Below are 15,177 nucleotides of genomic sequence, written 5' to 3'. Positions count from 1 at the left end.
TGAAGTGTAGGTATTGATGTATTTCTTAATGTCTACGTTACTATACCTGTGTTTTATTAAAAATTCGTATTTATATTACCTCCCCAACAAGGATGGGCTCATAACAATTGAATTATACAAAATAAATAGATAAAATAAGTAACTTCATTTTAAAGTGTTTTCAAAAGCATCCTCTCATTTCATCCTCAATGATTCCAGAGTAGTGAATTCCCAGACTAAAGTTGATATAGTTTGATTACATAAATAACATGGGCAAAAGAAATCAATTCTAAAAGTTTGTGTAATTTTCAAATTAGTTCAAGGGCTTCTCAAGGACAAAAGAAACCACCAAAAGTTTTGGTAAACTGCTGTGTTTAAACTCAGGAAAATTTGCACATTAAGACCGCCTGATTATACTTTGTTTAGTAAGCAAAAAGTTTACTAAAATAAAAATGTGACTGAATAGTCTAAAATCCTGTGAGAATCATCTAAAACTGTATTTTTCTTGGAAAATAAAATACTAGAATTTACCAAAGGCCTATTGCCTTTCGATTTTTCTTGGTCCTGGAAATCAGTACAGTGTTATAACAAAAATGTTGAATATAACCCAAGAAAGAATCCAGGCTATCACAATTAAGGCTGTTTCAGCCTTCTCAAATCTAACTGCAACTGAAATATACAATTACAGTTCAATCACATATACAATCCATTATAAGTTGTTATGTGCTATCAACATTTTAAAATTTTTTACTATAATGATAGCCAACAAAACCTTTTTAAAATCACTGCACCAATTCCAGGCGTATTCTTGCCCCAAGTGCAGACTGAACGCTGTTTGGCCAATCTGAGAAAGCTGTCCACCAGCTGCTGTTTCTGTCCATTGGGATTCACCAAGTGGAAGGTCTTGGCCAGGGATTTTAGTTCAGGAGCAGAAAGGAGTTCAAGCACTTCAGAGAGTTCTTGCAACTCAGATTCTGAAATGGTTAAAAAAAAAGGTTTTTAAAATTTTACCATTTGCTAGCTTTATTTATCTCAGTTGGATGAAGATAAAATGAAATTCTACTTAGAAAATTTTAATTAGCTGGCCAAACCAAACATTAAATGTGGAATTAACAACATGGTATTATTAATGTATTCATAATGCTACTATCACATCTCCTAAAAGTTACCAAGAACGGGTGTGGTAGCTCACTCCTGTAATCCCAGCACTTTGGGAGGCCAAGGCGGGCGGATCATAAGGTCCCAGGAGATCAAGACCAGCCTGACCAACATGGCGAAACGTCGTCTCTACTAAAAATACAAAAATTAGCCAGGTGTGGTGGCAATGCCTGTAATCCCAGCTACTCAGGAGGCTGAGGCAGGAGAATCGCTTGAAGCTGGGAGGTGGAGGTTGCATGAGCCAAGACTGTGCCACTGCACTCCAGCCTGGGCAACAGAGTGAGTCACTATCTCAAAAAAAAATAATAATCAAATAATAGAATTTCTCACTGAAATGTAAAGGAAATAAAGACACACATGGATAGCCATTATGGTTTGGGCCTCCCAACACTTGTTTGGAATATATATTCCCTGCCTTTCTCGTCACAAAACCCCTACAAAACAGGACCTCTCAAACCAGGTCAGAATGAACTGATCATCAGCCCTCTTCTGCCACAAGCCTCTCCTGCTCATTCAGCATTCATGAGCCTGTTCTGCTTCTGTGGGCCCCCGACACCAACCTTCACGTAGGAAATCAGCTCAGTCAGACCTCACAGGTCTTTACTGTCAAGGCTTCACAGTTTAGGGCAGCACCTCCTTCCTTCATTCAACAAATTATTTATTGGGTGTACACTGTGTGCCTGGTTAACGTTCTAAAGCCCCGGCATCATGCTAGTGAAAGAAATCCCATCCACAGGAGCTAACCTCCCAGCATAATAGTTAAATGAATAGGCAAAGGTATCAGGTGGTAATAACCTCTCTAAAGAAAATCACAACTTGGGGAGGCAAACTGAAGCTGGCAGGAGGCTTGCTGTATTTCCCACAGTGCAGTCAGGCAAACCTGCAATGACACAACACCACGCAGAGGTGAAGGAAACGAGGAATATGCTGTGTGGCTATGTGGTGGAAACTGACCTGGCTGGAGGGGAAAGTCATTCCGAGGCTTCGAGACAGGAGTGCACGCATCCTGGTGAAGAATGCTGAGGGATGGGTGGCCGTGGCAGAGAGTGACGGGGACAGCCAGGGCCAGGTCTCATGGGGCTGGAGCACGGGTAGGACTTGCACTTAACTGAGTGCTACAGTGAGCACCAGGATCCTGGTTTTGTTGCTCATTTGAAGTAAGTCAAGATTCACCTGCAGGAATCACCTGGCATGCCTGTCACACATATGAATTTACGGAATCTGCACCAGATTTTCCTAGTCAGGTGAGGACTGAGCCAAGCTCCCAGGTGACCCTGCTGGCACTGATGTGTGGGAAGCACTGCTCTGCAGCATGTCCTCTGTCCCACCACCAGTCATCCACAGCTAAGCTCCTACACTGAGCTTTATGCCTCTCCCAAAACCTTCCCCAGCCCACCCCATCCAGCCCCACCCTAACAATCACCCTTCAATACTTCCTGCTTACTTCGCTTCATCTCCACTTACTGCTCCCCACAACAAGCTGCCCCAAAGAAACCATCTGGCTGATTTGCTTATTTTGGTCTAAAATGTCAGTAACTTGAACCTAAGGCTCACATTTCCCTTTTCTAATACAGAACAATTTTGTACCCAATACATGGGTAGGTACTTAACGAATGCTACTGATAAGGAAGGGTATCACTGCAGGAGACAGATTCTCCTTAGTCTTCACAGAGGCTTAAAGCAATTCAACAATGCTTCAGGCAATCAACATCATCAAAGAGCTGTAAGTGTGCGCATGTGCAGCAGATGAAGTTTTTAGAGGCCATACTGGTTTCAGACAACCAGCTTTACTCTATAATAAAGATGAGGACCCTGAGCAAGGTAAGTCAAGTTCTTGCTGGAAGGAGGGCACCAAGAAGGGGTGTTATTTCTTCTGTGGCACACACCCATGTCTATCCCCAGGTGACTTTCAATCTAAATCTGTCACAGTCAAGAAAACAGCAGCAGACAATCTTTCATTATTCTTAACTCAAGCTAAGAATGGCTTTAGCAGCACATGAACAATTTGTTGTTCTAAGAGTAAAAATTCAATTAAAAAACAGTTAAGTTACCAGGCGCCACCCAGGAGAGGGCACCATACTAACACTGCCACCATTCTGCAGAAGCTCAGCTCTTCAAATCATATTTTCATTTCACACTTCCTTCTACTAGTCATACCTGTCTGTAGAAAGCCTGTATGCTGCAATTCTTCAATCACAGGTGTTAAGTCTGAGGCAATCTCTTCGTATTCTAATTTAGTCATCTTAATCCAGCTTAATTTACGTTGAAAGAGCCTTACATATAACTTCTGACCAGTAGCTGCAATAAAGTTAAGAAAAATGGTGAAAAACACTACATTTACCTTTTTAACCTAAAGTGAATAAATGTACTATTTGGAAACACACATATGCTTACCATATGTATAAGGCCATCATTTTATGGTATAAACCATTTTGAAAGTACATTTAAAAATTTGGTAACAGGCCAGGTAAGGTGGCTCAAGCCTGTAATCCCAACACTTAGGGAGGCCAAGGCGGGTGGATCACGAGGTCAAGAGATCCAGACCATCCTGGTCAACATGGTGAAACCCCATCTCTACTAAAAATACAAAAAATTAGCTGGGCATGGTGGCGCGTGCCTGTAATCCCAGCTACTCAGGAGGCTGAGGCAGGAGAATTGCCTGAACCCGGGAGGCGGAGGTTGCGGTGAGCCGAGATCGCGCCATTGCACTCCAGCCTGGGTAACAAGAGCGAAACTCCATCTCAAAAAAAAAAAAAAAAAAAAAAAAAAAATTTGATAACAATTGGTCATTTTAAAACTTCTAAAATCACTTTCCCCATTTTCTGGCCATCAACATTTCTACTCCCTACCAGAAGAGGCCCTACCCAGAATTATTTAATTCTCTGCTTTTAGTTAATATGCATTATTCTAATTTGATTGAAATAATCTGAAAATAATTTCCCCCCCAAAAAATGTCTAGCTTTAGTAGGATAATCACAGCTAACCCAGTAATCTTGGCCAAGCTTCTTAATTAACTTATTTGGCCTCAATCTCTCTATTACCCAGATTATCTTTAAATTTCAGCCAATTCTAAAATGGCATAATTGTATTTTCAATATTTCCAACATTTATTTTCCTTTTTTCTTTAAAAAGGCCAAATTGACCTGGCATAATGGCTCAGGCTTTCTTTTTTTTTTTTTTTTTTTGAGACTGAGTTTCACTAACTGCAACTTCTACCTCCCGGGTTCCAGCAATTCTTTTGTCTCAGCCTCCCAAGTAGCTGGGATTATAGGCGCCCACGATCATGCCCAGCAAATTTTTGTGTTTTTAGTAGAGAACGGGTTTTACCACGCCCAGCCTGTGGCTCACACTTGTAATCTCAGCACTTTGAAAGGCTGAAGCAGGAGGATCGCTTGGGACCAAGAGTTCAAGGTTACAGTAAGCTATAATTATGCCATTGTGCTCCAGCCTGGGTGACAGAAATCCTGTCTCTAAAAGAACTTAAAAATACAAAAATAAAAAGGCAAAAACAATCACCAATAATTATTTCTACACACCAACAGATTGAACACGATTCTCCATGGAGTGTAAGACACAAGCAGACGCAGAACTTGCAACTAGGAAAACTGTTCGTATTTCTCAATTATATGGAAGCACAGAGCCACCAATCACGGAAATACTGGCATGGATGCAATCAGCGCCCAACCAAAGATCTGTGACTAGTTTGGATAGAAGAACCAATGTGCTATCATGTTCATCTTCCGATGAGAACAGCAAAGAAGATGGAAGTGGATTCTACACACAGCTGTGCCCAGAGAAGCAATACTACTCACATGTTAAAAAGTAACACAAGGAATACCATAATTCCACCATGCAAATTTAAAACAGAAATCCTTCTCTTAAGCATTAACAGTAATGTTCAGGATTTTTTGGTTTTTTATCTACTGAAGAGTTGGGCATGGCTGTATTTTACTGAAGGACAGGGTGGCCATCAAGTAAGTTTTTTCCTATCCTTAGACACTCAGTTCCACAGACCCATCATGGCCCCCTGTAATAACACTGCAAGGACACAAGGGTGGCTTTTTACTACAAACCTGACTGTTGGCTTGGAGCCACCACTGGCTGCCAAGGACTTGAGGCATAGACTAATATTTTTAAATGTACCAATTTCAACTTGAACGTTTCCATTTCCTCCACATCCTGTCTTTAAAAGGCACAGTCTAAAATGAGTCTAAAATGTTTTTGGGAGAAAGAATATAAGCCTCAGCTTGGTTTGTTTCTTTTTTCCTGTATTTTATTTTATTCTACTTTCATCTTTGAGGAACAAAACAACTTAACAAGAAGCCTGATTAGTGCTAAAAATGCAAAGTACCCTTTTCTAAGTTGCACTGTATTTTTTTTAATCTGGAAAAGGTTATTTTATAATTGTCAAATATACCTATAAAAGAAAAACAGCTGCTTCCAATGTAACCAAAGTTCAGCAAGAGTAAACATCACCTGGCCCCAAATAGTCTCTTTTCCATGCATCCCTCCCAATAAAACCTTGGAGTATGCTCTGATTCCCATGAACACTCCCACAGAGTACTCGCTACACCACAGTGACTCCTTGTGGTCACTAGATTACTGCCCATCACATCATGCCCAAATCAGAGCAGCAAATGGGGAACCAAAACTTGAAAACATGCTTAAGATACCTGATAACTGATAAAACTTAGTTATAATCCCCTTCTCCTGCTCATCAAAGAGCATCATATCATCTTCATTCTCAAGCACGGTTTTCAGCACCACAAGGAAACTCCGAAGGTAGTAAGGATGACTGGTTGTTTGATCAGGACCATCACAGCTTGACCCCTGCTCCAAAGGAATGCTACCAGAGATATCACTGTTTAAGCCACTGTCACCCTGCCGAGGAGCCTCTTGGATGTCACTCCATGCAGAAACATCATCTGCAGAACTCTGAGATTTTGCCTCTGAATCTGACAGCTGTATTTTACCTTCTGAGGCAACAGTCATTTTTACTTCTTCACAACTACACGCTTCACCTTGTCCAACCACTCCTGTGATACACTCTTGCTTTACAAGACTGTCCTGTGAAGTAGACTTCAATGTATTCCCAAGAGTGAAATCTGGTGAAAATACCATGAGCGCATTATCTGAGAAGCCAGGGGTGAGGGCTGATTTCTCACATTCCCGGGTAGCCTTTTGGCTTTCAGTTTCCATTATTTTATTTCCTCTTACCATGCGTTCGGGAATACACTCTTCCTTTAGAGAATCACATATAAACATGTTTTCTTTTTGAGAACTGTTCTCCAAAATTTGATCCTTGTCCTCAGTTTCTGAAGAGTCATCAACCAGGCTCTGAATGACCGTGGATCTGGAACTCTGTGGACTAGAACCAGCAAATTTTTCATCCTTATCTACTGATTTTTTAGCCCTCATGTATTTTCTGGACAATTTAGATGCTAGGCTTCCCAAAGAAATGACTTTCACACTACGATTTCTCAGCTCATCTTGATTTTTGCACGCCAAGTCATCATCACTTTTAAAGTAGGGACTGGACTTCTGTTTTACGGCCGTTTTTGCTGAATCACTTTGGCCAGCAGTTACATTTGTCTTTGGTGGTGGTGACTTCTCTGGGGTTACATCTTCTAAAGGAACACTGGTTAAATCTACCGCAGACACATTAGAATTTATTAAGCCAACTTGCCCTGGATCAACTTGAACAACGTCATTGTCAGCACACATTTCATCAAGGTGCCGGTTTAAGTCATATCTAGGCACCATTTTACTGCAAACGGGGCAGGCAAGTTTGGCAGGTGGCGCATTGTTAAAGCACGAAATAATAGAATTAGATGCTTTTTTCTTATTCCTGCTGATTGATAAGCTTCTACGAGGCTTTTTTCTGTCAGGGTTCCCTTCTGACATCATGAATATTATAAAAACTGGATGTTCTGAGCAATAAAACACAGGATATTTAAGGTGAAAGATCGCAATAGTTTACTTTTACTTTCTTGACTTGAAAGCACCAAAAGTGGGATTCCATATGATCTCATGTCATTCGTCTAGACAATTTCTTCTTCCTACAAAATGAAACACGTATGAATTAAAAATATTGTCATGAATTCAGCAAGGGGAAAAGCGATCTCTAAAACGTGGAAGAGCAAGGTCTCCTGGGATGAAGAGACCACCCTAAGCCTAAGACAGAAGACCAAGCCCCTCCCACCAGCTCTGCACGCGATCTTAGTATCCCTTACCGTAAAATGACGGAGCCGGACTCGTAGAGATAACTTCTAGACCGTCTTTACGGCCGAAAACTATCCGTTTCTAAACATGAACACTTTGACCACTTCAGGGCAGACCCTTTACAAGACCACGACATGACTTTTTCGGAGCGAGACGGAGACTATCAGCGCGGGGCCCAGGGCGAAGCCGGCCCCACGGGCCCGCGCAGACGAAACGCCCTAACCCGGGGCACCTGCGCCCGCGCCGGTTGTCACAACCGCGACTTCTGCTGCAGAGCCGAGGCCCCGGCCAGCACCGCGGGTGCTGCGGGGCGAAGGCCGCGCACCTGGGGCCACGCGACTAAGCCTGAGCTGCCCGCCCTGCTCCCTCCAGGTCCGCGTGCCCTGGCGTCCACGCTCCTTCGGCGCCCGGCAGTTCCAGAGCGCCGCGCAGCCGCCCCGCACCTCCCACCTGGCTCCGCGCGCCGGCGCTTCCAGGCATTCCCAGCCGATCCCCGCGTCTCGCTTCCATAGGCTCGGCAAGTGGAGGCTCGAGTGATCGATCGCCTTTCCTCTCTACATTAAAGGCTCCCATACCAGTGGCCAACGCAGACTCAGCCCCGAAGCGGTGACCCGGGCACCTCCTTCCTTTCCCAACGGCAGGGACAGGCGCCTGTGCGCCCCTGCACGCCCCCGCGCGCCTCCACTGCGGCTGTGCACTCTGATGATACTCCTCTCCCCAGTCGGGGGAAGGGAGCAATCTAAACGTGTTTGTTGGGGGAGCGTTCAGTGCCAAACCGAGCGAACAGACTCCTGGAGAAAGACAGGCTACTTCTGTAACCAACAAGCGGATAACATGAACTCTACTTAGACTCCTAAGAATCAGCGAGAGGGAGTTCCAGTTGGAAAACCACTGAGCTGGGTTTTCCAAAAGACAGTGCTGATCACCGGTTATCTGATACCCTTGAAGTAATAACATCAAGAACCAAGAAATAAAATATAGCGATTAGGAGGCCGGGCGCGGTGGCTCAAGCCTGTAATCCCAGCACTTTGGGAGGCCGAGGCGGGTGGATCACGAGGTCGAGAGATCGAGACCATCCTGGTCAACGTGGTGAAACCCCGTCTCTACTAAAAGTGCAAAAAATTAGCTGGGCATGGTGGCACGTGCCTGTAATCCCAGCTACTCAGGAGGCTGAGGCAGGAGAATTGCCTGAGCCCAGGAGGCGGAGGTTGCGGTGAGCCGAGATCGCGCCATTGCACTCCAGCCTGGGTAACAAGGGCGAAACTCCGTCTCAAAAAAAAAAAAAAAAAAAAAAAAAAAAAAAATATATATATATATATATATATATATATATATATATAGCGATTAGGAAGTGATGCGTCTTGAGTATTTATTACTTCTGTTTTTAATGTAATTTATTTGTAAAGTTATATGATTTATTTAACTTTTATTAATGGCTGTGTTTAACAGTTGAAAATTTAACAATCAGCCCCAAAGCACTGACACCAACGTGTCCCAGCCCACCACGAATGATCTAGAATGCAAGCTTCTTGAGATCAGGCGGTTGTGTTTGTTGCCTTTACTATAACATCTGACGCTGCCTGCAGCAGCGGCTAGTGGGTAGCATTGTGTAATTATTCATACATACGCATTGAATGAGGGTATAAATAAATGAGCAAACCAAAGAGAATAAGGACCCAGATGGGGAATTGATTATTAACTAGAATGTATTGAGTGCCTACCTCATTCAAGGTAACATTCTAGATGCTGAAATACGGGAGGAAATCCTTCATGAGAGGGAGGGGAAGTCGCCATGAAGGACATATTCTGGTGGAAGAGGATAGAGAAAATAAAATTTAAAAAGTAAACTATGTAGTGAAATTGAAGACAAGAAAAGCCAGAAAAATCTTGAGGGTGAGAGGATTACAATTTTGAAAGAGTGGTAAGGAAAGGCCTCACTGAAAAGATGACATTTGAAGATTGACATTGGCCTGAAGGAGATAAGGCTGTGGACTGAGAGGCCACGGTAGGCCAGGAAACAGCAACAGCACATGGGCCCTGAGGCAGAAGATTGCCCAGCAGGCTCTAAGAACACCAAGGAGGCAGAAGAAAACAGTGAGGGAGAGCAGAGAGCTGGATCATGGAGAGCAAGTGTTAGCAAATTTGTTCTATAAAGGGCCAGGTAGTAAATGTTCGAAGCTTTTGAGACCATGTGGCTATCAGGCAGGTCACTTGCATAAAGAGACCACCAAGCAGGCTTTGTGTGAGCGACAGGGCTCTTTATTCACCCAGATTCGAGCTAGCTGAGTCGAAAAGAGTCAGTGGAGGGTGGTGGGACAGGAGTTGGTTTTATAGATTGGGGCAAATGGTTAAAGGTGGTAATCTATTTTAGGGAGGGGAAGGACATCAAGGGATGCATAATCACAAGGGTAGGGGTCATTTGTTACAATCGGGAATGCATAAGGGTGGGGGTTGGGGTTGCAAGCAGAGGTGAGGGTGTGGTAAATTACATAGTTATAGGGGTGGGGGTCTTGAGAAACTCAATGTCCACGGAGAAATTTTCGAAAGGCTGAACAGGAACAAAGGTTGCAGTTTGCAGGAGAAGAGCAATTAGTTGAGGCAGGAACAGGTTGTTTCACTTATTTCTGTGGCTACCTGGTTACTTGTGGTTACTTCAGACTTTCTGGCTCCTGGGGACCATTCAGAGGTGTATGTGCAGGTCACAAAGGCTATAATGGCCAGACTTGGACTTTGAGGCCTGACAGTGGCCTCCATTGTAACTAGGCAACACTGCTATTACGGTGTAAAAGCAACCATAGATAATATGTAACATGTGAGTGTGGTTTTGTTCCAATAAAACTTTATTTACAAAAATAGCTGGCTAACTTGCCATCCAGCCAGGACCTGATATAGGACCCCGCAGGTCATTGTATGAATTTGAGCATAGACTTTGAGTAAGATGAGAGGAGGGGAGACAAAGATATTGTAGCATAAGCTCTAAAAGGACCCCTTTTCCTGATGCATTAAGAATAGAGCTGGGGCGGGGCGCGGTGGCTCATGTCTACAACCCCAACACTTTGGAAGCTAAAGGGGGTGGAACACCTGAGGTCAGGAGTTCCAGACCAGCCTGGCCAACATGGAGAAACTCCATCTCTACTAAAAATATAAAAATAGCTGGGCATGGTGGCATACCCTGTAATCCCAGGCCTGTAATCCCAGCTACTTGGGAGGCTGAGGCAGGAGAATCACTTGAACCCAGGAGGCAAGAGGTTGCAGTGAGCTGAGATCGCACCATTGCACTCCAGCCTGAGCAATAAGAGTAAAACTCCCTCTAAAACAAAACAAAACGAAACAAAAAAGGCTGGGCACGGTGGCTCATGCCTATAATCCCAGCATTTTGGGAGGCCGAGGTGGGCAGATCACCTGAGGTTAGGAGTTTGAAACCAGCCTGGCTAATATGGTGAAACCTCATCTCTATATTAAAAAAACAAACAAACAAACAAAAAAGAAAACGGTGGCCCACGCCTGTAATCCCAGCACTTTGGGAGGCCGAGGCGGGTCAATCACGAGGTCAAGAGATCGAGACCATCCTGGTCAATATGGTGAAACCCCGTCTCTACTAAAAATACAAAAAATTAGCTGGGCATGGTGGCGCGTGCCTGTAATCCCAGCTACTCAGGAGGCTGAGGCAGGAGAATTGCCTGAACCCAGGAGATGGAGGTTGCAGTGAGCCGAGATCGCGCCACTGCACTCCAGCCTGGGTAACAAGAGCGAAACTTCTTCTAAATAAAACAAAAACAAAACCACAAAAAACAGAGCTGGGACACACAAGGAGGGAAGGAAGAGAGGGGGCAAGAAAAACAGAAGGCTGATGCAGTAATCCAAGGAGAGATGATGGTGGCATGGGTCATGGTATTTGCATTGCAATTGATAAGAAATCATCATATTCTGAATATATTTAGAAGGCTGAGCCAGCAAGATCTTCTCATGGTAAAGGCAGTAAGGTACAAGAGAAGAAAAGTCAAGGGAAACTCTGAAGCCTTTGGCCTAGCAACTGGCAGGCTGGAGGGGAAAGAGTATGAGTTCCGTTTAGGACGTGTAAGTTTGAGATACTGGTTGGACATTCTTGTGGATGAAAACTATTGAACTGATTAGCAAGTCAGGTCAGGCTGGAAATATAAATTTGGGAGTTATTGGCATTTAAATGGTATTAATCTGAGACCAAGGATTGACTGTAGATAGAGAACTAAACAGGCAGAAGACTGAGCATTCCCATAACAAAAGGCAGGGCAGTGAGGAGGAGCCCTCAAAGGAGACTGAGCTGGTGCAGTAGAAGGATTCTGGCCCCAATAACAAATAAGCTGATGAGCCACACTGATATATAAAACCTGTCAACCAAGTATCTGTGAATCAGTTGTATAGATTTTAGGCTGGAAAAGCATTACAAATCTATTTGCTTGGAGATATATAGTGAATTACCCTTAAAATTATCAACTCTGCCACATTATATACCACTCCATTCATTCATTCGCTTATTCAATAATCACTTTTTGTTTTGCCTATAGTGGTCAAAGAAAACCTCTCTTAGATGTGACATCTAAGAGGAAACCTACAGATAACGGAGACAGTCTTATAAAGATTGAAAGACTGGGAAACATGTATTCCAGGCAGAAGAAATAGCAAGAACAAATTCTCTAAGATGCAACTGAGCTTGGTAAGCCTGAGGAACAAAAAAGTGAGCATGGCTAGAGTGTGAAGGAGGCAGAAGCTGAAGCTGGAGACTGAAGGGAGCCAAATTCTGCTGGGCTCAAGGGGAAGAGTTTGCCAATTTAAGTGTAATAAGAAAACATGAGAAGATTTTAAGCAGAAGGATGAAATGATGATTTACACGAAGGAAGGCGAAAGGGAGGAAGGAGGAGGGGGAAAGGAGAGTGATTAGAAAGTTGATGCAGCATTCCAGGCAAAGGATGATGACAAGTTAAGCAGGAGGTACAGCAGTGAGTATGCTGAGTACAGTGTGGAGACAGAACTGACAGAATTGCTAGGGAATTAGATATAGAATAGAGAAAAATGAAGATATCAAAGTAGCAGCCTAGTTTTGAGTGTGAGCAACTGGAAAGTCAGAGGTGCCATTCATTTACTGCAATAGGCACGGCCTGAGTGGTGGGGCATGGGGAAAGGACTTCACGGGATGGCAGAGTAGAGATGGGTAGAAACACCAACTTTCTACTCTATTTTGGACACAGTGAATTAGCGATGCTGAGAGTACCAACATTTTAAAAACTGTGAAAAGCTGTTCAGTGCAGATATTCCAGTTGTGTGCTACTGAATTCAAACTAAGTTCAGTCTGTAGTTGCTGTGAGCTGGGAAGGCGAAACCACACAGTATGTGTGGAGAGGGATGGGGGCCGGAATAAGCCACAAGAGGAACTTCCAGGCGTTAATAACTGAGATTAGCTTCATTTCAATAACATTCAACTGAGAGATCCACATTGTAAACATTTTAACCATTCTTTAAAATGTCGACAGCCTAGGAAAGTATGAACTCTGCAAGGGGCGGAAAAGTGATTTCTATTTCCCTTTAGTTTCCCCCAGCTTCACAATTTGCCGGAGGCCGACAACCCGCGAACACGAGAGACTCCGGGAGCACCTGGAGCCCGGGATCTGCGCACTCACGGGAGGAAGCGCTCAGGCCCGCAGCTGGCTTTGCCACCTCCGTCAGACACCGCTCCAGGGTCCAGGCCAGCCGGGCCAAGGCTGTCGGCAACTCCCGACGAAACATGGCAGGCAAGGACAGACAGCCGCTGGGAAACCGCTCCGCAAAGATGCGCCTGGCGAAACTTGGAGCTCAGAGCCTAAAGTTCCGCGGCGCACAGGTTCCGGACTCGCCCCCAGCCGGAGCCAAAGGCAGCTACCAGCGCTTTCGGGTGGGCAGTGGGCGCGGGGAAAGAAAAATCGGTACGGTCAACGTAAGCGCATTTGAACTGTCTCCAAACTTCGTTGTTTTTCTTTGTTTGTTTGTTTTTGTGTTTTTTTTTTTTTTTCAGGGACCACCAGGGGTGATGCGTCCTGGCTTTCAATTTCCGCTTTAGGTAGTGAGCGAGTTGTATGCCCCAGGAAAGCAGCGGCCTTAGCCACGCCCCCTGCCGGGTAACCACGCCCCCTTTCAGGTCGCCACGCCCCTCTTCTCCCCACCCTCCCACCTCCCTCGGTCCGCGGCTGGTGGGGATGCAGGAGAGACCGCACGCTTGCAGCCGCTTGCTGTCACTGAATGCGGTGGCCGCCTTAGGTGAATACCGGGGGCCACTGAAGGTCGCCGTGGGGCCGGGCGCACGGACCGAGGCTGAGGCAGGAGAATCACTTGAACCTGGGATGCGGAGGTTGTGGTGAGCCGAGATGGCGCCATTGCACTCCAGCCTGGGCAGCAAGAGCGAAACTCCGCCTCGGAATATAGATACACGTGTGTGTGTATAATACAGCAAATGAAAAGGCGTGATGAATACACTGAGGGTGCTCTTGAAGGCATCAGTCCCTGGCACGTATGTGGCTGGCAATACCAAGGGCCATGGGGACAGCACCAACAGTGTCTGCTGCACTATTCTTTTTCTTTCTTTTTTTTTTGAGATGGAGTCTTGGTGTGTCACCCACACTGGAATGCAATGGCACAATCTCGGCTCACTACTTCCTCTGCCTGCCAGGTTTGAGGAATTCTTTTACCTCAGCCTCTTGGGTAGCTGGGACTACAGGCGTGTGCCACCAAGTCCGGCTGATTTTTGTATTTATGGTAGATGATTTTTGTATTTTTAGTAGAGATGGGGTGTCACCATGTTAGCCAGTCTCAAGAGTTCCTCTCACCTCAGCCTCCCAAAGTGCTGTGAGCCACCTGCAGAGCAGCCCTGGACTTGGGAGCCCACTCGCACCAGCCTGGCGGGACTTCAGAGATGTGGGGTCCAGCCTCCCCTAATGTTGCAGGGCTAGGGGATTGGAGCTACAGATTGTCACCCACAGTTGCTTTAGACATGCCAGATGAGCTAGGGCAAGACACGCCCTTCTCTATGATATGAGCAGTCAGTCCAAATAGATAAGCTATGAACGGCTGTGGAAGGGACCCAGCTGTAGCGTGGGACTACACACTGGCTTCCAGGGTACTCAAGCAGCTGGCCTCTGTGAGGGGCCCCAGGTATGAGAAGCAGGGCTCAAAATCCAGGCCTAGCCTCCACAGGAACCCCCTCTGGAGAGCCCAGGGCAGTTGGGGAGGGGCAGCAGGCAGCAGGTGCACTAGGAGCATGTTTCATAAAGCACGAAATATTGCATCTGTGCAGAGAGGCAGCCAGCTGGAAAGTGGATGCAGTAGGCAGGGTGGCGGCTCCTCCCCACGGCCGGCACCCACCCGAGTCCGCCTCAAGCCTGCTCAATTGGGTCATCTGTGCTCTGGACCCTCTGGTCACAGCCACAGAAAGAAGGCTTTGGGGCAACCGGGTGAGCTGGCCCTTGCGGGAGGATGTAACCGACTCCTGAGCCTGGACAGCCAGGCAGCCCCTCAACAGCAGCCCCACTCTCCAGCCCCTTCATTCTCCAATCCTCCCACCTGCTCCCCTGCCCCGGCACGGGCCTCCGCTCACTCTCATCTCTTTTCCTGCTCCCAGGCTCTCTGCTGACATGTCCTTGACTCTCCTGTGAGTCTCTCCAAGCCGCCTCCTCTTTACGTGACAGTCTCCCCGAAGCCACCAGAGTACACAAGCTCAAGCCCCTGCACTTCACCTTTACTCCCAGATATGGGAGATGACATGAGGACCCAAATGCCACTTGGCAAAAGATCTGGAGTATACAGAGGGGCAGA

General features: G+C 45.6%; 1 protein-coding gene across 8 annotated transcripts in view; it reads right to left on the bottom strand.

Annotated features, from left to right (window-relative positions):
• FAN1 (FANCD2 and FANCI associated nuclease 1) overlaps positions 1–13,143 on the bottom strand; it is a 44,885-nt gene extending 31,742 nt beyond the window's left edge. For 5 of the 8 annotated variants that reach the window (XR_746514.3, XR_012517864.1, XM_074400127.1 and 2 more), the window contains exons 1-4: positions 7,371–7,826; positions 5,811–7,196; positions 3,295–3,435; positions 752–953 (exon numbers count right to left, since the gene is read on the bottom strand). Coding sequence is in view for 6 of the 8 variants with exons in the window: in XM_074400127.1 (XP_074256228.1) it covers positions 752–953; positions 3,295–3,435; positions 5,811–7,044 (1,577 nt within the window). In the remaining 2 variants the exon portion in view is untranslated. Of the gene's footprint in view, positions 1–751; positions 954–3,294; positions 3,436–5,810; positions 7,197–7,370; positions 7,828–13,013 lie in introns of those variants that run through there. The other 3 variants (XM_010351262.3, XM_074400125.1, XM_010351261.3) reach the window with 3 other exon arrangements.
• Between the last annotated feature and the right edge of the window lie 2,034 nt (positions 13,144–15,177).

The sequence above is a fragment of the Saimiri boliviensis genome, chromosome 5 (assembly GCF_048565385.1).
Source record: "Saimiri boliviensis isolate mSaiBol1 chromosome 5, mSaiBol1.pri, whole genome shotgun sequence".
Taxonomy (NCBI): Eukaryota; Metazoa; Chordata; class Mammalia; order Primates; family Cebidae; genus Saimiri; species Saimiri boliviensis.
The sequence above is the reverse complement of the archived record's forward strand: the minus strand, read 5'-3'. Positions and strand labels throughout refer to the sequence as shown.